The sequence below is a fragment of the Glycine max genome, chromosome 18 (genome assembly GCF_000004515.6).
Source record: "Glycine max cultivar Williams 82 chromosome 18, Glycine_max_v4.0, whole genome shotgun sequence".
NCBI classification, from domain to species: domain Eukaryota; kingdom Viridiplantae; phylum Streptophyta; class Magnoliopsida; order Fabales; family Fabaceae; genus Glycine; species Glycine max.
This window is the reverse complement of record NC_038254.2, coordinates 6392531-6418690: the sequence shown is the minus strand read 5'-3', so window position 1 is coordinate 6418690 and position 26160 is coordinate 6392531. Positions and strand designations below refer to the sequence as shown.

At 35.1% G+C, this 26160-nt stretch overlaps 2 protein-coding genes and 1 pseudogene across 2 annotated transcripts; 1 reads left to right on the top strand and 2 right to left on the bottom strand.

The window, feature by feature from the left end:
• Positions 1-2464: 2464 nt before the first annotated feature.
• Positions 2465-4488, bottom strand: LOC121174014 (protein MAIN-LIKE 1-like). The gene is made up of 5 exons (XM_041011961.1): positions 4377-4488; positions 4144-4295; positions 3399-4058; positions 2722-3318; positions 2465-2647 (listed from the first exon to the last, which is right to left on the bottom strand). The coding sequence occupies exons 1-5, from the start codon at positions 4486-4488 to the stop codon at positions 2465-2467; spliced, it is 1704 nt and encodes a 567-aa protein (XP_040867895.1).
• A 10083-nt stretch (positions 4489-14571) lies between these two features.
• LOC102659806 (protein MAINTENANCE OF MERISTEMS-like) lies at positions 14572-16081 on the top strand. Its single transcript, XM_006603075.1, has 4 exons — positions 14572-14784; positions 14891-15268; positions 15386-15550; positions 15671-16081. Exons 1-4 carry the CDS (start codon positions 14572-14574, stop codon positions 16079-16081), a joined length of 1167 nt encoding a protein of 388 aa, XP_006603138.1.
• A 4358-nt stretch (positions 16082-20439) lies between these two features.
• Positions 20440-25735, bottom strand: LOC100794410 (neutral ceramidase 1-like; annotated as a pseudogene).
• Between the last annotated feature and the right edge of the window lie 425 nt (positions 25736-26160).

Here is a 26160-nt window from a genome sequence, read left to right as displayed (position 1 = left end):
CCTTCCGTTGCAGGCCCTGTTCGAATGAACCGGTGTCTCCTGTTATTTTTTTTGGATTCGTTGTCATGAAAACATAAGACAGGCGACCTTTGGAGAGTCTCACGGCTTTCCCAGATAATTTTTAAAAAACCCCGAACAGGGATACTTCGGCAAGTTTACATGGCCTGAAACTAACTTTTTTGAGTTTTGGGCCTTCCGTTGCAGGCCCTGTTCGAATGAACCGGTGTCTCCTGTTATTTTTTTTTGGATTCGTTGACGTGCAAACATGAGACAAGCCACCTTTGGAGAGTCTCACGGCTTTCCCAGATAATTTTAAAAAAACCTCGAACAGGGGTACTTAGGCAAGTTTACATGGCCCGAAACTAACTTTTTTGAGTTTTGGGCCTTCCGTTGCAGGCCCTGTTCGAATGAACCGGTGTCTCTTGTTATTTTTTTTGGATTCTTTGACATGCAAACATGAGACAGGCGACCTTTGGAGAGTCTCACGGCTTTCCCAGATAATTTAAAAAAAACCCCGAACAGGGGTACTTAGGCAAGTTTACATGGCCCAAAACCAACTTTTTTCTTAGACGACAATGACTTACGTGACCCGACAGTGAACGACGTGACAGGAGGTTTCTTTAGTTTTACGCTTCACAATGTAAAATAGTCACGGGTCTGGTAAAAGGGAAGCCATGTGCCTGGCTGGGCCATTTATATAAATGATAGATGGGGATGTCCATGGTACTCAACAGCAACTGGTATTCAGAGTTTGTCAAATTAATTTTTGATAAACCATGGCATTCTTAGGAGAGACTTCGTTCCAGACGATCGTGAACTCGAGGTTGGCATTCATTTTTCCAAATGGTACCGTCATTCACAACGAGTGTGGGGTTTATTTCCAAAGTTCTAGTCCAGTGCCCATGCGAGTACCAAACCTATGCGATTTTTCAACTCTCAAAAGCAGAATACACAACAGTCTTCAGCTAAACAACAATCAAGTTGTGGATGAAATTCATTACCGGCGACCAATGGAAGATACAGGTAACAACATTTACTTTGAAAGTATGCAATTGAAAAATGACATGGATGTGAACACCATGTTAATGTATAATTATCAATTTTCATTTATTGGATCGATTGAGTTGTTATGTACCGTTGGTAGAACAGCATATGCAATTTTAAACTTACTTGAACGCCCCAGCATCCCTACACATGATGCGGTTCTATATTACAACGGAAGGTGGAACATGCCATGCCAAAACAACTTTGTGGGTTACGCGTTCATCGGAATAAATCCAAAAAAATTTGATATTCCAAAAGGATGTAGCATAGATCGATTGAAGGATTTGATCAAGCAAGTAGCACCTAAAGGGAATCCTCCTCATGGGATTCACGAATCCTAAGTTGTAAGGCGTTTGTTTTATCGAAAACCTAGTCATTTGGAGTATTCTGAGAAAGTTTTAGAATTTGAAATTGTTGAGCTGAAATGTGACGACGACGTGCTAAAGGTGCTGGTAGAGTCTAATTACTGGAAACAATTTGTGCCAATAGAAATTTTGGCTCTCTTTAGTAAAGTGGTTATGGAAAATGAGGACGTTGTGGTTACGTCCTTGCGTGATTGAATGCTAGTTAAATGTTAGGCTAATTCGTGCAAATTAAATTTGTGTCCATGATGTTCTAGTCGATGTAATATGTCTTAGTGTGTCAATTTGTTATGTTTGTGACCCGATTGTAATGTGTAGTATGTATAAAAAAGGAATAAAATTTTTCTTATCAACTTTTATCAAAAAATTTTATAAGGAATAAATGTTTGTGACCCGTTCGTGCAAATTAAAATTTGTAACTTATTTTTTCCAATCAAATATATTTAATTAAAATTTGTAGCTTATTTTTTAAAATTTCTAGCTTATTTTTTTAAAATTTCTAACTCATTTTTTTAAAATTTCTAACTTATTTTTTTTAAAATTTCTAACTTATTTTTTTGAAATTTGTAACTTATTGTTGATTAAATTATACAATAATTCTAAGTAAAAATTAAAATTTGTAACTTATTTTGTCCATTCAATTACATTCAATTAAAATTTCTAACTTATTTGTTTCAATCAATTAAAGTTTGGAACTTATTTGTTTCAATGACTAAATTATATTTTTAAAATTTGTAACTTATTATTTTAAATTTGTAACTTATTTTTTAAAAATTTCTAACTTATTATTTTAAATTTCTAACTTATTTATTTAAAATTTGTAACTTATTTTTTTGAAATTTCTAACTTACTTTTTAATATGTCTAACTTATTTTTAAAAATTTCTAACTTATATTTATGACATACATAAACAAATACTAAAATTAACAATTTAAGTAAAAAGATAATTTAAATACATAAAGAAATAGAGACATTATCTAAGTCAATGTGTTTTAACAAATACAAAAACAAATACTAAAATTTAAATACATAAACAAATACAATAAAAAAGATAAATCCTAATCTATGCGGGGTCTCTGTCGTGGCCTAAGACTGTCATCTAGGTCGTCATCTCTAGCTATCCTCAGGCAAAGATCAATGATATCATATAAGTCAGTCCCTGCAGTCACCATCTTGAGGTTGATGACGCGCTCCAAATGCTCAGCAATCCTTCCCATCCTGACACATGCTGTGCAATCAACCTGTCTCAAAGAAAATAACAAGTCAGTATGAATTTATAAAAAATAATTAAGTTAACAAAAAGTACACAGCTTACCACAGAATGCATAGGGGGATCTGACGCAACTGGAACCTCGGCGACAGGTGGCTCGACGAAGTCATCATCATGAGTGGGAGGGGGAGGCACAGGTCTCGGCTCAGCAGTGTCCTCCGTTGGCGTCACAAAGGAGTGCGAAATCTGAAAAAACCACTCCATGTAGTCTGGGGCCACCTGCCCAGGAACTACACAGAGCTCTCCTGTAGGCGCCACATGATCTGAAAAGTGTAACCACCGGTCGTCTATATCAGTACCTGTCAACAAATCACGAACCGGTGGCGGAGGAACGATCTGAATGTACCCCATTTGCCGAACCACCCTCTCTGGTCGAAGGTAGACGATGATCGGACCCCATCTGACTTGCCCCGTGTACGAGGAGATCAAGTCATAGCCCCGAACTCCCCGATGCTCAGCATATGGCATCCAACAGACGTCGGTCACTGTTAGGGCATCAATACGTGCTCTGTAAGGGGCTCCCTTAATCCCGGTCATTTGGGCCTTACCCGTAAGCCACCTACAGGCACATGGGCTAGCCTCAGCATAACCATCGTCAACAACAGACCTGTGGACTGATGGAAAGTGCTCGTAAATCCAGCACTACAAACGCTAAGTCAACATCAACAATCAAACATGGATTGAATTTTACTTTAATTTAAATTACAAGCAGCAATACTCACCTGAAGTAGTGAAATGTAACCAGCCATCTGCCATGTAGGGGCCTGCGACGCCTCGTTAAGCTGATCGTACAAGTGGACCAAAACGGCCGCTCCCCAAGAGAATGCTCCTGCCTGGCCCAGGTCTCTGAATGCCTGCAGGTGCACAACATGGACATGGGTTGCACTCTTGTTAGCGAAAAGAGTGCAACCAACCAAATGAAGTAGGTACGTCTGAGTTGCAGCAACCCACTGCCTGGCCCGGCACCTACTCTGGTACATGTCCCGAAGCCAGGACAACCGAACATGAGGCCCACCTGCCTGACGTGTCTCAGCTGTAGCCTCGTCTGGGGTGACCTCAAGTAGCTCCGTCAAAAGGGCCACTGCGTCAGATGTAGCCAGTGGCTCGAATGAAAGCAGCGCGCCAGTAATTGGAATGTGCAGGAGCGACGAAACGTCGTCTAGAGTGACCGTCACCTCCCCTACTGGGAGGTGGAAGCTGCTCGTCTCCCTATGCCACCTCTCAACAAAGGCGGATATGAGTCCAGGATCAGTGGTGATCATAGAACACCTGATCAATGTATCCAATCCGGTGGTCGTAATCATACCTTCGATCTCAGCAGCCAGTCTCCCAAATTTGTCTACTTTCCTACCATGGGAGACCAACTTGAGATTGGGTCGCTCCTAAATTGAATAACAGTTTATAAATTTGTGTATTTCAAAATAAAAGAAACTACTTTCTAATTACTGGAATAAAATAAGTACGTACCTGTCCACTCCATATGCTGTGTGCCACATGATCAACAAATCCTATCAAAACAAATGGATCGTGTGGCCCATCGGGGAACCCTTCATCATCAGTAGCTGTCCCATCACTAGCCACTCGATCAGACTCAGCAACATCGGTAGCTCCTGTCCTCTCTGGGCTACCATCAGACGCATGAGGCACATCCTCAGGCAACTAAGGAACATCCTCGACTCTCTGGGTAACCCGTTGCCTACGTGCTGAGGCAGTGGGCCTACGACGCCGAGGAACATCCTCAGCCACATCCTGACTAAGGTCTCTGCCTCTACCTGTGCCTACCACACGACGTAGACCTCGTGTTCTAACCATGATCTGAAATCATGAAGAACATTTACTTTTATTCGTCAAATTAAACACTCAAATAATTTGTGTAACAAAGCTTTGGAATCCTAACTAATCCACATAATTTATCCAAATCCACAGATTATATATATAGTTCAACATAATTTATCCAAATAATTGACATACAAATGCATATATAAATCACACCAAATATAATTTAATTGATTAATAGAAGTCAAATCCTGTCATTGTGATTCTCTCAAGACACAATTCTAGTTATTAAACCAGAAGGTTTATTTTTCTTTCCTTTATACATTGCTATTAGAATCAATTACTGTGGTATAGATTCCTTTAATTCATCTCTAAGTTCAAGTTAAATCAAAAAAATTATATGAGGAGCTTGTGAACTTGGTCATAAATTTGTGAAGCTTGTGAACTTGGTGAACTTGGTGATAAATTATATGAGGAGCTTGTGAACTTGGTCATAAATTTGTGAAGCTTGTGAACATGGTGAACTTGGTGATAAATTATATGAGGAGCTTGTGAACTTGATCATAAACTTGGTGATAAATCAAAGACTAGGGTGTTTAGTGACACGTTTGTTACCAATAGAGGTAGATCCAACAAAAGCTACAAAGAGTAGCTTCCGCGTCATTTCTTATTTTTGGACATGGAAATTTCTCATTATATATGTGTTTTAATATCGTTAGCAAACATGCACCATAAGGGTTACACATTGTCTTGTCTTGCCCATGGTTGTCATTCTCTTTTAAAGTGATGATGTAAGTAGCACATAGATGTTTTGTGCCCACAATTAAAAATTATTTTCCAACTAAGCTTGTGTGGCTTGTGGTATTGTTTAATATATTTTTTTTTTACATTGTTTAATTAACCTACGTGTCATTCCCTATAGAAATTCACCATAGGGGGAAATTGTTTGTGACACCACAATACACTACGAGGGTGGATAAATACACCATAAGGTGCAAACAAGATTGTGACTTTGTGGCATCCCACATTTATAAGTTGAAGACTTTGAAAGTTAGCATTTGTATTTTCAACCCAAACACACATAATAAGGTTTTTAATAACGAAAATACAAAGTCCAAGTGGCTGACGTTTAATACACTAAAATCAAGTGATGATATTAGATTTAATGACATTATGGTTGATATAAAGTGCAAGTATATGTGCATCAAGCATAACTTTCATTTTGGCATGAAGGACCAGGAGCATTGCTTGTCAATGCTTGATGGAGATGCTATCAAGCAATAGGTTGTGCCTATAAGGGGAAAACTTGCCAGATTAATTAACTTGGAAATGCCACACGGTTTGTTTCATCCAAGATTTGGAAGTCTCTCATATGCCTACAAGGGTGTTAATAAGCGTAAGAGGTTCAAGAATTATGATACTCTTATCTGTCTCACACTATAAATGAAACAATCATCTTGTTTTCTCAAAACTTTTATGGGCAGTGTAAGTCACAGCTTAGCTTCATTAATCATCCTACTCAAATCACACCAAATTGTAATTCAATTTACACATATAAATGCATATATAAATCACACCAAATATAATATCAATTTAGACATACAAATGCATATATAAATAACACAAACTAAATAATAATATGAACAAAAGATGGTTCTGGAATAATTTAAAAAAAATCCAAAATTCTATAAAATAGGTACTCGCGAAAGAAAGTTCTTCCGCAGGAAGGAAAAGCACTCCCACGGAAGAACCTTTCTTTCGCGGATGCCAGCGGAAGATGGAAGATATGGCTCTTCCGCGGGAGTTGTGACACCCTCTACCCCTCACATATATACTAATAAGAAATAAAAAAATTCAAATATTAATTAAAAGTATTTTTAAAACATTTTTTTTAGACAAGTCTTTCAAAGGGGAAAAAGGCTCACATTCATTTTCTTCTACATCATATTCAAACTTGTCCAAATAAATAATAAAGTATTCTCGACTCAACAAGGTCGTCTAAGCTTCATACAATTAATATAGAACCTATATCCTAATGTCACATCCTATCAGAGCGTTGTGTTCCCGTGTCCTCTAGCATGAGGTTCTTCATAGTCATCCACCTATTCATCTGCTCCCCCGAACACAAGTTCAAGATCATCACAGGATCCAAACACAATAACACACAGGGAGTGAGTTATCACATTCCTAGTTAATAGAGAAACAAGACAATTAAATATACATATTATATAAATGAGATATCACTTGCTTAAACATAGCTCACATAACTTCACCACTTCTTCATTCAAAATTCACTTTTCAATTATCAATCACATTACAAAAGAATCCCACACTTCGATCAAGATATAATAACACATCAATTAGCAATAATATGCAATAGTTATGCTAAGACTCAATCCTATATGCAATGTGGTACCATGTCAGTGAAAAACCACCCTGGGACGCTTAGGAGTACATAACAAGACACACTACACAATGGGTTTGTCAGGTCACTCTCACTAAGTAAGATCATAGGGAGACCAGTCAGGGTCACGATGTTTTGCGAGAATGCTCCAACCTTATGGGATCAGCATAGGCTTAAAGGAGCACTCAAACCCGGTGACCCTCAAGGCCTACACTCCGAAAAGTCCGTCAGGGCCTCTCTCTCCTGATTCAGGTCCAACCCCTAAAATAATTTTTTTTACATGCAGACACTGCTCATGAATTATACAATACCCACGACCTTACACTCATGTTTTAAACACGTTCAACACAATTGCGCTACGATTTAACACTAGTTCTTAAATAGGAAACCAACATTTTCTCTTTAACATTGCGCATCAACGCTTTTCTCAAGATAACGCTGGTCGGGTTATTGTACAATTCATAGCTTACAACACAAGTAATTTCACATCAAGTGTTAACTACACACTTATCCACAACTAGAACTCATTCACAATTTCACATCTCATAGTATCACAATTCACCATCACATGTTTACACGTATCACACAAATTAACACATGTTGAACTTTACACTTATACTCAATCTCAATAACAATATTATAATCTCAAAGCAACATGTTCTTCTACAATTCATCACATACTCACAATTTGAATCATCATTTCATATCCTCAATATAACAATTTATATAAAAGACTATCACAACATTAGAACTAAAACCCCTTAAATAATATTACACAATTATATCAAAATCATAGGTCGAAATATACAAATATCAAGAGCACAATTTATCAAGCAATTTTCATTAGGACATCAATATTTTATTTATAATAATAAAGGAAAAATTGCAATTTAATAAACATCTCAAAATAAAACCCCAATTTAATCATCTAAGGATCCCTACACATGTTCTCACTAATCCCCAACTGTGAATAACTCATCCCTTACCTCTGAGCGGACTCACGTGTCTTCAGCCAGCGATAGCAACATCTCTAGCGGTTCCCTGAAATTCTTTCAATTATTCCTCCGACTGCTCCGATAGAATTCCCAAACGTCAGAGAGACGGAGAAGAGATTGAAACCTCCACTTGTATTGTCTTCATGCGATTCCTTTTTCTCCATCCACGAATATTATCGCGCAAATCCCAACGGTGGAAGCATGCAGAATTGAATTTCGAACAACATATCCAAATTTCATGAAAATCCAACGGCTAACGAAACTGGGATCGTAGTTTTACCGAGACAGTTTTGGGTTTCTGCGGGAAATTAAAATGCTACAATGCAAAGGGTTTTCCTCTAAGCTCAGATATGATTTTGAAATTCCCAACGGTGAGAATGTTCGGAATTGGGTTGCAAACATGATACTCAAATTTCACGACGATCCAACGGTGAACGGATTCGAGATCGTCATTTTTCTGAGACACGTTTGGTGGGCTGCGAGAAAAAGAAAGAGTTTTGAGAAGAGAAGGGGAAAAACGAAAATGAGACCAAAAGGAGGCAGCTGACTTAACATAACTATTTATACCTAGGGTACTCAGCCTATTATTTGCTCTATATTTATTTATTTATTTATTTTTACTAAAAAGCTTTTTAAATTTATTTACGAAAAATTGGGATGTTACATGAGTCCGCGGAAGAACCATCTTCCGCGAGAAGGAAATGGAACGTCTTTGACACACGCGGAAGAAGCTTCTTCCGTGGGTATCTAGTCCATGACATTTCCTTCTCGCGGAAGATGGTTCTTCCACGGAATCCCCGGAAGTGCCATATCTTCCATCTTCTGCTGGAGTCCGCGGAAGAAACGATCTTCTGCCCGACCTCCAACAGCACCGATACACGCGCGGAAGAAACGAACCTTCCGTGGAAGAAGGCTCGTCTTCTACCTCGCGCAACGAAAACCAGCACAGACCAAACCAGACCAAACATGTCTTCTACCCTATGGCTATCAAAAGCGATTAAAGGAGAAAAATGAGGTTAGAACACTAACCTATAGGGCGTAACACGAATGCTTAAAAGCTTCAAATGCCGGCAATGGAGGACGACGCGCGCGAAGAAGAAGACCTGGACGCGGGGAGAAGAAGAAGAACTCGTTGCTGAACGCGTGGAGCTCTGGTCGCGGAAGAAGAAGAACTCGAAGGTGAAGAAGCTTTGGGTCGCGGAAGAAGAAGAAGAAATCGAAGGAGGAAGAAGAAGCGCTTTTGGTCGCGGAAGAAAGTTTCAAACAAAACGGGGGAAAGGCTTTTTTATTAAAAAAAATTTAATATATTAATTTTATTATAAGGGGCAATTGTGTAACTTAACATAATTGCTGGGTGCACCAGCAACAGCCCATATTGTTTGGTACTATTTGTAGTCAACAGGGGGACCCCACTATTCCCCCACCCCCACTAGAGCTAAAAGCAGAATCTGACAAAATTGTGTTTTGTAACACACAAGCAACATGATAATATGCATATTGGTTACAACATGACCAAGCACAGGATTTGGTGAAGCATTGATTAAATAGAAAGCTTCCAAACTCTTATTAAATCTGATTTGTCAACAACATAATGATTTTGGAATAATGACATGCACATGAGATAGAATTATTTAAATATTAAAAATCAATTCAAAAAAAAATTACTAGAGATCACACATAAAAAATAATATTTAATAAAAAATTTAATTTATAAAAAATATTAAATTTAAAAAGAATAAATAAATTTAGATGTTTTAATTCAATGATTTATTAAATTCAGATTATTTATAAATAAGTTAACTTAAATTGAATTTTAAATTTTTTCCTTAAAAACTCAACCTATTTATTGAGTTAAATCATAGATTTTTTTCAAATCCAATCCAAACGATACTTGTACACCCCTTAGCCGTAAATTCTATTTTTTCTATAGCTTATTGTTGTTCATTTCTCTTACTTTTTAGTGTATGTGATCTTTGTCTTTACTCTTTCGCGCCCACCAACATTATTCAACACGTTGTAGTTTCATTCTACGCGCGCCTATGCGCTGTTACAAAAGCGCATACACTTTACCTTGTCTTCCAACATAATTCTTTTCCACCGAATCTTTTTCAATATTTACTACATTCCGAATAAAGGGGAGTGATTTACTACATTCCGCTTTTTTATTAGTTCCTTCTTAATTGTACTATATTTGCACCATGTTATGTGGACAGAATATGTCGACCAATCTTAGATTCACGAATCCGCTTTCTGTTTCAGAATAAGGAGTAAAACGAATTCTGCATAACTTCTTTGTTTTTTACATTGTTTTCCTTGTTACAAAAGCACGTAGACTTTACCATGTCTTCCAATATAATTCTTTTCCACCGGATCTTTTTCAATTTTATTTTCTCTTACAATTTTTTTAACGTTTTCTTCTTCCTTTTACGTTTTTTATATGCTTTATTTTTTATTTTTATGTTTTTTATTTCTTTTATGGTTTTTCTTTATAAAAAAATTTATTTACTTCTTTACTTTTTTATAAGAAATTTGAATAATAAATTCAGTGTGATAAAATAATTGAATAGTAAATTTATTTATTCATTCTTTTACTTTTTATTTTATATATATATATATATATATATATATATATATATATATATATATATATATATATATATATATATATATATATATATAAGTCATTAAAGATAAATGTACTGTAATTTTTTTATTTTTTCCTTCTAACCAACCTGATCACTCCACGGATTAAATGATATTAAAAGGTTAAAATGAAAATTTGATTTCTTATTCTTTTTATTTAATCTCTTAAATTTAACCGATTTCACCTTGATTTATTAGATTTTAGATCAAATTTATGTTCTATTAATTTATCATACTAACTTAATCAACTTGATCGTTTATAATAAATTGTATGAAATATGAAATTAATTAAGATGGATCTATTAGAATTAATATCTCATGTAAAAAATATGTGACTTATGTAAGAATTAATAATTAAAAATTAAATTATCTTTGAGCTTATGTAAGGACTAAATTCTCTCAATTAAAATCTCACGCACCGTGGGAACAGTTTCCAAACTTGAAGTAAGACGGTGCAGCCTTTCTCCAAACTAATGTAGACTCTGCATACCAATCAGAGGGGTGGCACGCTAGCATTTACCTTCGTCCTCTACTCGCATTAATCTTTGTTTAGTTGCTCCATCTAGGTCCATTCTTAGGAGTTCAATTGGAATTAAATCATCAAATTATTTGAATACGAGCACACTAATGCATATGCGTACAATTCAGTGCTAAAAAATCACGTGTAATTAATTAATTATAGTTGATTAATTTTAAAACATGTAAACTATTAATTATAGTCTCTCTCTCAGTTGGAGTAAGCTGGAGGCAACCACTAACGTATAAAAGCCATAACATATTGTTGGACAAAAGGCTACGATTAGCAAAAATAAACCAGTTATTTTTATTATTTGATATTTTAGAAATCTTCCAAGTTCACAATACTGTTTTGAGCAACTTCAGAGAATTGAGTCACTCTTTCATTAGAAATTTAAAAAAGGAACTAGTACAGCAACATAACATATTTTTGGAGAAAAACAAGACATATAGATATATGCTACACCCGATCTTCCTGTGGTTGCACCTCCGAATTTGACATCCAATCAACAATTGAAGATGAAAGATGGAGCAGCAGCCGACTGATATATTGGAAGAAGGAAACCACCAGCTGAGCGACGTGGTCGAAGAAGATGAATTTGGCTAGCAATAAAAGAAGCAAATTGACGATAGAGTACCACATAAAGTCAGGAACCAGAATCCATAAGAGTGTTTCAACTGCAGTTATCCCTGACAGGTGAAATGTTATGATGGTAATCTGTTTGGTCATGTCAGCTGTGGATGCAAGTACATGGGAAAATGTGGCAGTGAGGAAAAGCAGACGGCTTAATTGTTGAAAGGGATTAATTTTGGAGACTGCATAATTAATTACAATACATGTTAACTCCAAGCCTATAAGAACAAGGTAAGCTTTGTGGATTTTCATACTGAAGCCGGAAATAAATATAATTGTTTGTTGTTTAGAGAGGGAACGACAGGGGGGTTGTTGTTCAAAGTTTAAGTGGTGCTGAAATTGGCATTCGAGTAGAAGCTATCTTAAATTTATATATAGGAATACTACAAAACAACAAAATTTATCCAATCCTGTGTTGACGAGGGATTTAAAAATGAGGACTTTGGAAATTTTAGAAACCCTATGTTTGGACGAGGGATTAGAAATTTCTAGGAATGAGCTATCTTAAAGTCAATGTTCCACTCCGGAAAGGAGGATGGATTCTTGTTCAACGTTTAAGTGGTGCTGAAAGTGGCATTCAGGAGGGGCAAAACTCACGTATTCCCACGTCTTTTTCTTTTATTTTCATTTTAATTAAACAATGTTGAAGTCAAATTATCATATAATGTATACTTAGGTTAAATGTAATTTTAAATTTATTTAAATTCATAATTTTATTTCTTTTTAATTTAAAATAAAAAATATTTTTCCCATATTTTTTAAAAACCATAATTTTATAATCTCCTTTAAAATAGAGATATTTAGTCTTTCAATTTTACAAAATTTATAATCTTAATTCTTTTATCATATATGAAATATTTACTACTAAGAGATTAATATGATATAATCAAAATCAAAATTTAATTTTAATTATGTGACATAAAATTATTATTTTTTTCACATCATAATCAATTTTAATTTTTTAACTATCGTGAGATATTTTTTGTCATGTTGTAGAATTTAATCTTCTTTTACATGTTTTTTTTTTTATATTTATTGTTTAAGGACCTTAGCACTTATCACACGCAAATATTTTTAGCTTTTTTTTTTATATTTATTGTTTAAGGACCTTAGCACTTATCACACGCAAATATTTTTAGCGTCCTTGCGTATGAGTATGATACTCTTGAATCTAGGGAGATTCGTTGGAAGAACATTAAGGGATATGTTAGGTGCATTCAATAATATTACTGGTGCAACCAGCAATTTATTGAAAGGGTCATTTTGCCCTTCATTTAAAAACTTAAAAAGTTTTTTTTTCCCTCTTTCGGAAGCATTCTATCTTCTTCAGTTCTCTCTTCCGCGAAAGCTTTCTAACTTCTTCTCTTCTCTCTTCCGCGACAAGCCTCGGTGGTGGTGGTCTTCTTCTCCGCAAGCCTTCTCCGCGAGCCCTTGGACCCATTTGCATTCGAGGTAGGTGGCCGTAACCTTCCTTTGGTTTTGTTATGCACTATAGTTGTAGCATTTAGGGTAGGTTAGTAGAACCTTAGGTTAGTGGAACGTTAGTGAAACCTTAGGGTAGAAGACGCCGGAAAAAATGGGGAAAGCTTGGTGACGGTGGTGCCTTCCGGAAGATCCATTTGGAGTTCTTCCGGAACTTCCTGAAGAACGTATTCCGGAAGATTTCCGGAAGAAGGGTTCTTCCGGAAGTACTGAAACGTCTTTCGGAAGTACTGGTCTTCCGTAAAGTTTCCGGAACACCTCTTCCGAAAACTTTCCGGAAGAAGTAGTTCTTCCGGGAAATTTCTGGAAGAAGGGTTCTTCTGAATGACCTTTCAGTGCTTCCAGAAGCACTTTCCGGAAGACCCCTTCTTTTGGAAATTTTTCGGAAGAACTACTTCTTCCGGAAGTTTGTTTTTTTAAAAAATATTGTTTTTTTCAAAAAAAAAGTTAGTGTATTTTTTTATAAATAAAGTTGGTTATTTGTATAAATTAAGTTGGTTATTTTTGTTAATTGTTTTTGTTTATTTTTTATATCATTTTAGTTGAGTATTTTACTAATTATTTAATTTTAAATTAGTTATGTATTTTTTTTATAAATGAAGTAGTTTATTTTTATAAATAAAGTTGTGTGTGATTTGGAAATTTTTTTTAAATACTAATTATTTTTTATATATGATATAAATTAAGTTGTGTATGTTTTTTTTCCCACAACTTAATTTTTTTAAAATACTAATTATATATTTTGAAATTAGTTGTGTTTTTTTGTCTATAAATAAACTTTTTTATTTTATTATAAATAAAGTTGTTTATTTTATTATAAATGAAGTATTTTTTTTTATAAATGAAGTTGTTTATTTTTTTTAAAATTAAGTTGTGGATGTTTAATAATTAATTATTTGTACATTAGTTGTGGTTTTTTATAAATGAAGTTTTTTTTAAATTAAGTTGTGGATGTTTAGTAATTAATTATTTTTATATTAGTTGTGTTTTTTTTTATAAATGAAGTTGTTTATTTTTTTTAAAAATTAAGTTGTGGATGTTTACTAAATAATTTAGTTGAGTTTTTTTTTTATAAATTAAGTTTTTTAAATTAAGTTGTGGATGTTTACTAATTAATTTTTTTTACATTAGTTGTGTTTTTTTTATAAATGAAGTTGTTTAATTTTTTTTAAAATTATGTTGTGTATGTTTTAAAATAATTTGATTTAAATTAGTCTTATTTGTTTATAAATAAACTTATTTTATTTTTATAAAGAAAGTTGTGTATATTTTGACCGAAAAAAATACGTGTTCGACATGATTTGCAGATCATGGCTAGAACACGAGGTTTAGGTCGTGTCATAAGTAGACTTGTAGGCATAGATAGACATGATGATCATGATGCAGCTGATGTTTCCGAGTGGCGTAGGCCTACTGTCTCAGCCCGTAGGCAACGGGTTCATCAGATGACTGCGGATGCACGTGATATGGCTGAGGACGTTGCTGACATGACTGACGATGTCCCTGATCTGGTTGCGGAGGCACCTGAGATGCGTGCGGACGTACAGGGTGCTGATGGTGCTGAGGGGTCAGATGCTGATGATGCTACTGAGGGATTCCCTGGTGGGTCAAGTGACCCGTCAATGCTGGCATCATTTGCGGACCATGTTGCACATGCTGTTTGGAGTGGACAGATATTTTAATTTGTTAATTATTTATCATTGTTGATTTATTTGTTTGTCATTAATTTTTTTTAATAATTGTATAATTTGTACTTCAAATCAGGAACGTCCTGATTTGAAGTTGGTGCCACATGGGAGAAAAGTGACACTGATTGGGAGGCCAGTGCCTGAGATTGAAGGACTAGCTGCTGCCACAGGATTAAGTCCACTGATCGATTGCTCAGTTATTACTGACGATCCTGGACTGATATCCGCATTCATGGAGAGGTGGCACGGTGAGACCAGCACCTTCCACCTTTCGGTAGGAGAGTTGACGATCACATTGGATGATGTGTCGTCACTCCTTCATTTGCCCATCACTGGCGCGTTGCACAGTTTTCATGCTCTTTCTGCGGATGAGGCGAGATTTTTGCTAACAGAGTTGCTTGAGGTGTCTGCCGAGGAAGCTAGAGTCGAGACAACACTGACACGTGGGGCATATGTACGACTAGGATGGGTTCAAGACATTTATGAGATGAGATGTCAGGCCCGGCGGTAGATTGTAGCAGCTCGCGCTTATCTGCTGCACCTAGTCGGTTGCACTCTTTTTGCTAATAAGAGTGCAACATACGTGCATGTGGTTAACCTATACGCTTTTCGGGACCTCGCTCAGAGTGGTGGTTATGCTTGGGGAATTGCCGCGCTGGTTCATATGTATGACCAGTTAGATGAGGCTTCTAGGACCACCACACGACAGCTTGCGAGGTACTTGACACTATTACAGGTAAATTTTGTGTTTTTTAATATGTTACGTTCGATTATGATTTAAACATGTTTTTATGTTATGTTAACCTCATTTTTTGTGTAGTGCTGGATCTATGAGCACTTCCCTAGTGTGCACCAGTGCGTGACAAATGATACATATCAGGAGACGTCCCCACGTGCTTCCCGGTGGTTGACATTGAAGGCGCACATGAAGGGAATCACAGGAGCACCTTACAGGGCACGTTGTGATGCTTTGACCGTCACAGATGTGTCCTGGTTGCCGTACACGGAGCATCGGGGGGTTAGGGCTTTTGAGCTGATTTCATCATTCCAGGGTCAGCTGAGATGGGGTCCTATGGTGGTCACAGCTCGACCGGAGAGGGTGGTACGACAGTTTGGTTACATCCAGAGCATCCCTCTGCCGCCTGTTAGTGCTCGATTGTCACACGATGATATAGATGGCAGGTGGATGCATTTTGAGGAGCACCTACTACCTGCGGGTGAGCTTTGTCTAGTGTCTGGGCAGGTATCTGTGGATTACATGGAGTGATTTTTCCGCATATCTCACCCATTCATGATACCGACCCAGGCAGGTGACCAGCCGAGAGATGCACCAGCTGCAGACCCTAAGGAGTACATACAGCCGCCCAGCCCCCAGATTCCAGTGGCATTTGACCCCCCTCCACATGTGGTAAGATTTTTTGCGCGTTTAATGTTTGATGAGTTGTTATTTATTTTAAATTTTATAATAAATGTTTTTAATGACTGTGACAGGATGATTACGACGAATATTAGGCGATTGTACAGAGGTTGGAGTGTGTGCTCAACCTTAGGATGGTCACTGCAGGCACAGAGTTATATGAGATTATGCAGGACTGTCTGACGATCGCCAGAGGGGGAGCCAGTGCTGATGGAAGTGTCAGGGCTCATTAGAGACGCCGCACGGAGCATTGATTATTGTATTTATTTTTTGTCTTGTAGTTGACATGAATATTTGTAATTATTACAGTTTTTTGTTTAATATAGTTGACTTGTTTTGCACAGTTTATTATTTTATGATATTAACTGACGTATGGATTCTGATTCCGATTGTGGTCCTTAAGCGAAGTTTTCGAGTGTTTTAAATTTATTTTTAAAAAAAGTGAACCTAAAATCATGAGTTTTGTTCGTAAGAATTACATTAAAAATAAATATTTTTAAAATCATTCATAATTCATAATTATGTGTTAGTAAGATTTTTAAAGTAATTATCATATATAATAAATTATGATTCGATCATAATTTACACTATTAATATATAATTTTTTTATATAAAAAATAATAAGCTCGTACCAAAAACAAAATATTAAAAAAAAAATACATGACAATGAAATCGCCATGTAAGATACTACAAAGATCACTTAAAAAAAAATTCATGTTTAAGTACCCATTTTTGGGGTTTTTTTCCGTGGGTGTGCGAGTGCCGTAAGACAATGGAGGGCCGCTATTTCTCATGTTTGGACGTCAAAGAACCCAAAAAAATTATTCCTGTTCCCCGGTTCCGTCAAATAACACCTAAAAACAAAGTCAGAAAATCCAAAAAAATAGGAAAGAGACCATTTTTCATGTTCAAGTACCCATGTTTGGGATTTTTTTTCCGTGGGTGTGTCAGTTCCGTGAGACAATGGAGGGCCACTATTTCTCATGTTTGGACGTCAAAGATCCCAAAAAAATTATTTCCGTTCCCCGATTCCGTCAAATAACACCTAAAAACAAAGCCAGAAAATCCAAAAAAATAGGAATCCGACCCTTCTAACAATTAATTTTTTGGACCATTGAAACAACACATTCAATTTTATTATGGGAATTAAACACGCCGTAAATAGATAAAGGTTACATCAACGAAAAAGCAAAAAAATAAACATCGCATTCAGTTGTTTAACAATGTCCCAGTGACCTCGTCTTCGATTTTCACAACATATTTAGTAAAGACAGCTAAAATTTCTATTGGTCCATATTTTTTCCAGTAGTTAGATTGTACTAACACCTTCAGCAATTCTTCGTTGGTCCTCAGCTCATTTATTTCATATTTTATAAGCGTATCTGAATACTCAAAGCGAGCTGGTTGGCAGAAAAACAATCGTCTTACCGTTTGTGATTCGTGAATTCCAAGAGGGGGAATCCCTTTAGGTGCAACTTGCTTTATTAAAGTCTTCAGTTCATCGATGGTACATGTTGAAGGAATTTGAAATTTCTTAGGATTTTTTCCTGTGAACGCGCATCCAACAAATTTGTTCTGCAGTGGCATGTTCTATTTCCCGTTGTAATACAGGATTGCGTCATGAGTACGGGGCATAGTGCGTTCAAGTAAGTTTATTATTTCATCTGGTGTTCTTCCAACGGTGCATAATAACTCAATCGGACCAACACAAGAAAATTGATCATTACACATTAACATTGTGTTGACATTGTCATCATTTATCAATTTCATACCCTGAAAGCGAATAAAAATCACTGGACCTAATAACATGAGAAAAAGGACAAAATTTGAAAATTTAATGCCGATCAAATGGGAGAAAGAAAAGGAAAAAAAGTAAAAAATAATAATAATAATATTTTATTTTAAAATAAGTTAATCTCCTAGCTAGAAACTCGCTACTTAATCAATCAAGTTGTTTCATTATGGCAAGCAATCCATCCTGTGACTTTATGATAACTAAAGTGGTTACTTACATCAATTTAGAGACATATTAAAAGTCTTGGAATATAGTCACATCTCTTTTCCCAGCGATTTCTAAACCCACAATTTAGAGACATATTAAAAGGAATGTTTACCGGCGGGTGTTTTTAGGAAATTATTTAAAGAATTTAAAGGAATAAATTTTTTATTACAATATACAAAACTGCATTGTTTATAATTTTTTATAATTTCCATAATAAATATTTTTTTCAATCAACGTAAAAAAGAACTGGTTATTAAGACTTTCAGAAGTAAATAACAGTGAAATAGTATGTGATTGACTGGTTTATCTATTATCTATTATCTATTGTACTTCATCAGATAGCAAATGAACTTAGAACAATCCTACAAAGAGCAGGTGAAAAACTGTGAGAACAGTTTTGAAAGCATGCTTGGGTTTAAGAAAATATGATTTTATTAGTAATTACAAAAAGGTCATGTTATTATAGTTTCCTATTTTCAAGCATTGTTATGGTTTTATTATTTTGAGAACAAGTTCTTGAAAATAAGAAACAAAATAAAATAATGTGTTTTATAATTACTAATGAAAGAGTGACTCAGTTTTATGAAGTTGCTCAAAACGGTATTGTGAACTTGGAGAATTTCTAAGAATATCAAACAATAAAAATAACTGGTTTTGTCCAACAATATGTTATGGCTTTGATACGTACGTTAGTGCTTGCCTCCCATGATCAAAATCATATATTATATAAAATTTAAGATTAAATATATCTATTTTAAAGAAAATGTAGATTTTATAAAATATGAAGAATAAATGTTTATATTTTGAAATAAAAAACCAAAATTATGAATTCTTAAAAATAGAAATACAAAATACAATTATATTTAAGCCTAACTATTTATTCTGTTGTTGGCTCTCATCTACTAGACTTTTTGCTCCCAAAAGTAAAAATAATATATAATAAACCCAATGCATGGATACTTTTAAGATTATATCGTACACGTACTTCATATGTACTCAAAAGTAAAAATAATATATAATAAACCCAATGCATGAATACTTCTAAGATTATATCGTACACGTACTTCATATGTACTCATACTCGATACTCGTTGGATACATGTGAGTACGTACGGGTACATACCAAACATATTTTACAAGAAAAAATGAATACTTAATTTGGATACATATGGATACTTGTTATTATGAAAGAAATTAGAGCACATTTTCTTATTCATATGAAAAGATTGTAAACAAGTAATCAACAAAACATAGACTATAACACAAGAAATTGATATGGTGTGATATGATAGTCATGTTTAGGTGTTAATATTATTGTGTGAACATCTACGTATTATAGGTATTTATTATGAGATATTTTTTGTCATGTTGCTGAATTTAATCTTCTTTTACATGTTTTTTTATATTTATAAATAGAATCATATTAATACTAAATTCTATTCTCATGTACATAGATTTTTTTAAAATTTATATAACATACCCGTACCCTAAGTTTTTAGAAAATCACGTATCTATACCCATAATTGTACTCGTTCCCAATCCTGACATTCTACTCATATTTATGCAACCCAGAAACCCATCGATCTTCTTTGCATTAAATCATACTTTTCATGAAGTTCCTACTATAGATTCGAGTTTTGTAATTTATCACCAAGTGCGTGAATTAAGTGATACAAAGAGTTATTTTTATTTAATGATGTTTCAAGTTTATAAGCAATTATGTTAAATACTTGAGGGATAACTTTTCCACCTAAAGTGATCCCCAACCAATTTAAGTAACATTACTTCGAGTGAAAAATAGATATGATCTATACTTAAAAAATTATAATTCGAATGTTACAAAAATCCCTTTTGTCTATCAGGATTTTATAGATGTGTTGGATGAAATTGAGTCTCAAACAAGGAGGAACCTCCACTGCATCTAACATCCAACATCAGAGATATGGTGGAAAAACACAGCAAAGAATTTCATTTTAATAACAGAATCTTAAAACATAAGAAACAGTAAGCTATAAATAATTTACAGTGAAATCCTCATTCGATGATTATTCATGATAAATATATTTAAAAATGTAACTGCAGTTTTCAAATTGTAAATGATTGAACTAGACGTAGTTAACAAGTTTTAAAGAGTAAGTTTAGCCATATCAACACTAAGCAAATATTCGGTTAGCTGGGTGGGGAAGAGGATAAAGATGAGCTGGTAACAGATGATGATCCATAGTGAAACATCCTTCTTTAGGATTGAATAGATTCAGCTAAAGTTCAGAAAAACAAATCACAAATATAGTAATGGCTGAAACAACATGCCTCCCTTTAGGCTACTACAAACGCAGTGGATGAACCTGTAAAGCAATGAATTGATCCAAATAAGCCCTTTACAGCACCAAAGTGTCTTAATCTGTACACACCATGAGCCACACCCTGCGGTATCCTCCATTCCAAGGTTGCTTTGCTCCTAGAACTCAGTTTGAAATCATCATCATCATAAGCAGGAGTCCAAGCATCCTTTTCTTGGAGAAATTCCACCAGTGCAAAGGTGCCTTCAGTCATAAGGTCGTTACGAGGACATGCAGACCAGAACGAGGCTGTCACCAAGTCACCACTCTTGAAGGTGGAGTTCCGTGGTACATCAGCGCAAACATCCCCAAAATTTACACCAAGGGGGGTTGCATCCACCACAACAGGTGGAAATATGCTTATTTGCTTCCGCAAGTTTCTTAAACTCCAGAATGTATGCCCTGAGTGTGTGTGGACCATATAGCGTAGAAGCACCCTAAGAACAAGAAAAAAGTCAGAAAGCTACATGGAATAGCTGCAGAAAAAATGATATTGTTACTGTAATATTCTCCACATGCATGTGCACGTTGGCACATATGCACACAAGTGTGCATGATGATTGGTCTATCTATGACAGAAGCAGGAACAAATTTTCAAACATGCTAGAAAACTGAGTGTCTGTTTCCAATTTCCATCTGTCTTGTCAATACAAAGTAATATGATTTGATTAAGAATTTGGATCACTAAAAACAAATTTTCGCCGATGTTGCATTTGTTCTTGCTATGGCAATCTAAGAAATGTGAAATGTTTGCTGCGATTTCATGTCTCTCTTACAACTGACCTCATATCTTTGCACCTGGTACTCTTCATATGTAGTGATGTACTGTGAATAAGTATTAGTTAACCCTGCTATAACAATGTGAATGTCATCAAATTCAAAATATTCTTCACTAGTTAGCACTGTCTTCACTGCATCACGAAGATGCCTCCCGGCCATTGTTGTGAATTCTGTCAGAATGAAAACAATTATAACAGTTTATGTCATAACTGAAACAACAGTTGAGGATGTGAAGGTAGAAATTCCAGCAATACCATATTACGGCTAAATTAGAGAGAAGGAGACAAGATGGTACCTCCTGGTACACTAAGAATGATAAGCTGCCCAATTCGGAGGATCTGAATTGGAAGTATTGAAGGCTGCAAAATTGACATGAATAAGAAAGGTTTATACCAGTAATGGTTATCTTTTTATTAGCACTTTTTATTAGTACTCAGTACAAGATCTGCATGACTGAAAGTGATACAGTAAAAGTTGTATATAGAACTTCTGTTAACAGAGGACATGAACGGGATTCATAATATATGCAATCCGTGTAATTACATAATAGATCCTCATTTATATAAAATTCTTAAACAACTTGAAAACTCAATTCAATTTACTAACTGCACAATGCCCTTCTTTAGGTCGGTTTGTGAAACATATCTTGAAATAAAACATCATTATATTCTGCCTTTATCAAATTTATATTTCACACAGAAACCATTTTCAGATAATTGAATTTAGAACAAAATGAAGTTTAAGAGAGACAATGAGACACACAAGAGTTGGAACTGGAATCTATCAATCAAGATCCCAAGACATTTATACCACCCTCCCCCAAGAAAATAAGAAAAGAAAAGAAATTTACATAAGATTGAGGAAACTACAATTGTTGATATCAAGTGATCATAGTTAGACATATATGTCCATAGCTCCATCTAATTACAAGCTTTACATCAAACTTGACACATATACATTGATAACTTTATATAATCACTTGGAAACAAAATTGCTCAAAAATAGAAAATAAAGAAACAGATGAAGCCAAACAATTTAGCAATTTACAACAAAAAACAAAGGTCATGAAAAAATGTATACCACAGATACAGGATAATTCAAACTTAGAATTTGGGCTTATGGTCCAACTCCACCCCACAAATCCATCTTATAAGGTGAGGATTGCCCAGGTTTTATAACCTCTATTTAAGGCATGTCTCTAGTCGACGTGGGACAAAATGTCACCATTGAGGCAGTAATTAAGGAAGCCTCCAAAGAGGTTGCAATTAAAGTAGACTAAGGGTAACTGGAATTAAGGTAGTTTTCCAACACTCCCCCTCAAGCCCAAGGCTATCAACTTGTGGGTGATTGCAAGGCTATCAACTTGTGGGTGATTGCAATTAAGGTGGCTTTCCAAAAGAAGTCTATCCCAGAATAAAAGATTAGACCAAGATGAGACAATGTTATATTTGTTCAGAGCTGAAGAGAGTCCCTATTCGATCAACATAGAAAAGATAATCGAACTGAATGAAGGGACTACAAAATCATTCTATTCAGGATGTGTGCGTAACCTAAAGCCCAATCATATGGTTTCTTCATTTCACCAGTATCTAGCAAAATAGGCTTTGGGCACTGACAATCTGTTTGTTCCTTGCTTGGAGTCTTAAGCATGTCACGGACCAGCTTCCAGAAAGGATTGCCCTGATGTGTATCAGAACAAATAATAAGCATACACCGTGACAAATATTTAAGACTGCAAGTCTAGGATAATGGGCAAGCATAAGGTATAAAACAATGATTACCTTATCATCACCTTGCTGAAAATCAAAAGCTCTAGGTCCATCTGTTGTTCGAGCCGAAAATGCAAACCCCATTGTAGCAGGGCATGTTTTTACAACCTCAGAATATCCTTGATCAGAAATAGTTAACTCAAGTTGGGAGAAATCTATATATGCATGTCGAAAATCAACGTCCCCTTCAATCTCTTCATCTGCAGCATTGAAAAGATCCACTGCTTTTCTAAATTATCTTTCTCCTATAATGCGGGTACTTTCAAGTTCATCTGGGTAGCTGCCACACAAGTTATGGGATGCAATTAGTAATTCCAAAGGCTTAGATGGCATTTCCATTCACTTATGACAACAAGAGTATCAATGAATAATTACCCAGGTCCCTGGCTATAGACTAATTCGTTCTTCCTTCCACATGTACTACGATTGAAGTCACAAGGTAATCCAGTGTCTATGCAAAATGCTCCAAGCACATTTGGACTAACATCACCACAATTTGATTGACAGAATGCAGATACAAGTCAAGGCTTGTCAACCTTCCTATGAGCACTTCTCACACGTTTAGCAACACTCGAAGTTTTGCTTACAGGTCTACCAGGAGGAAACTGGAAGGAGGTAGCAAGTTCCAGTAATTCATGGTCTGCACCAATGAATTTTAAATTAGAGTATAATTCATTTTTCATCTTTCTCTTGTATGCAAACAATAGTCAACCAATATTAGGACTTTAAAGCTGAAAAGACTCATAACATTATTGCAAAGGATCTACCTTAAATTTGCATAAATAGATTATGTGATTCCCCGTATTAGCGAAGTACAAGGAAAATTAGCAGTTGAAAACATTTAGACATACCAAATGCAGCCAAGAATTAGATGAATGTAAGTGTCAAGACTACAATATAGCAATTACTTGATTTGATCTATGATTCAAGACATACAGACAAATGCTTGTCAGTATATGCATATGATCAAGAATCAACTACTTGTTACTTCCCAACTAGAAGGTATGAACTGATTAAAAGCCTTGATTAGTCAAGAAAACAAAAATAAAATAGACTTGGTTACTTACATTGTAAAATATTATTTAGTTCTTCAACCAAAGTATGAACCTGACAATGTAATATGTAAAAAGTCATATGTCATATCATTCATGGCTGGTTCATCTACAAACCATTTTAGGACACAATTTGTACTGAGTCACTACATCACCATCAACTTCTAGGGTTTCAATAAGAGATAGTATTCCAAATGATGAATTCACCTGGCATATAGAACTACAAATATTACATTGGATACTTATCCTTTTTCTTAGTTGGGATACTTATCTTGTTTCTTAATCTGTGTTGGAAAAGAAGTTAATTGCATCAAAAAAAAAAGCATAAGTAACATACGATTATCATGACGGCTAGGAATTATATTTGAGACTCTTCGGAGCAAGACATCATCTTCAAATACAACAGAATCTGTTTTTCCTTTAATATGATTAAATTTAGTTTTAAATTCCGCAATGTGGACTACCTAACCTTTAGTTTTAAATTTCTATTATTAATTTGATTTACTTCCTTTAATAACTAAATGAAAATTTAATACTGGTCAGATAGCTGAGAGATTTTTTTTAAAAAAAATAATTATAATTACTATAATGTTCTTAAATTAGTTTGACTAAAGTAAATAAGCTTGTTGAAGTTGGATCTGGTTTGTTAGCCCAATTCATTTTACTTGCACTTTCCACAATCCCACTAATGTAATTACACTTTCAGACTTTACGCGGAAGATCTCCAGTTATGTTTGGAAAGCCCTACTCATCACTGCCCGCCACAATATTCTGTTGGTTTTGTGGAGGAAATTATAAAAAAACAGAAGAGAGAAGAGAGATAATGCGTATGCGGAAGAAATAGAATTATTCTATTCTCATTCAAATTGTTCTCAGCAGCGATACAATAGATAGCAAAAGATAAACTAATTAGATAACAAGATATTAGCGAAACAGAATATTAAAACTGACTTGTTCCTTAAATATAGGAATCACTTATTGACTAGGTTAATCCATTGAAACTGACTTACTCCTAAAATATAAGAAACCAACTTATTTGCTAAATCCTATTTTAAAAACTGAAAAAATAAAATATTATGCAGTTACAAAAGTATATCTTCAACACTCCTCCTTGCTTTTGGAACTGCAAACTCCAATTCTTTGTCTTAAGAGTTCAAGTTTGTTGATGGGTAGTGACTTTGTAAACATGTTAGCCAGTTGATCTTTGACTTGCAGTAAATTAAGTTCACTTCTCCACTTTGTTGCATCTTTATCAAATAATAGACCTTGATGTTGAAATGTTTAGTCTTCCCATGACACACGGGATTGTTTGCAATAGCAATGACGACTTGATTGTCAACAAAAATTCCAGTTTTATTCTTTTGAGAAAATAGAATGTTTGGCCTTATTGTAGTGAGATATATTAGACATCCAATCAAGCTCCCATAATATCCTTCATCAATGTTATCAATACCTTCTTCCTTGCTGAACTTCTCCTTTTGATTCATTGGTGTGCTAACAGATTTGCATTCCTCCATTTGAAGCTTCTTCAAATTTTCTTTTGCATATTTCCTTTTTTTCATGTTTAGCATTCTTTCAAGATGGCAATGACCAAGTCTCTTGTGCCAGAGTTCCGTGGGTGTGACTTGAGTGAAATAGGTTGTATGTTTCTCCTCTGTTGGATCAAATGAGAAGCTTTTACTTTTCATTTTAACCCTTAGAACTTCCCGGTCAACAATGTCATAGATAAAGCAATGTTGATGTTCAAAGGACACTTTAAATCCCTTTTTAATCAACTGACCTACACTTAGCAAGTTTTGGTCAATGTTAGGTACATAAAGAACATCTGATATTAATTTGATACCTGAACACGTTGAAATTGCAACAGTTCATTTTCCTTTTACTGGAATATAGCCACCATTCCCAATTCTGACCTTTGAGACATTGGTTGGTTTCAAATCCTTGAATAGAGTCTTATCATATGTCATGTGGTTCGTACAACCACTAT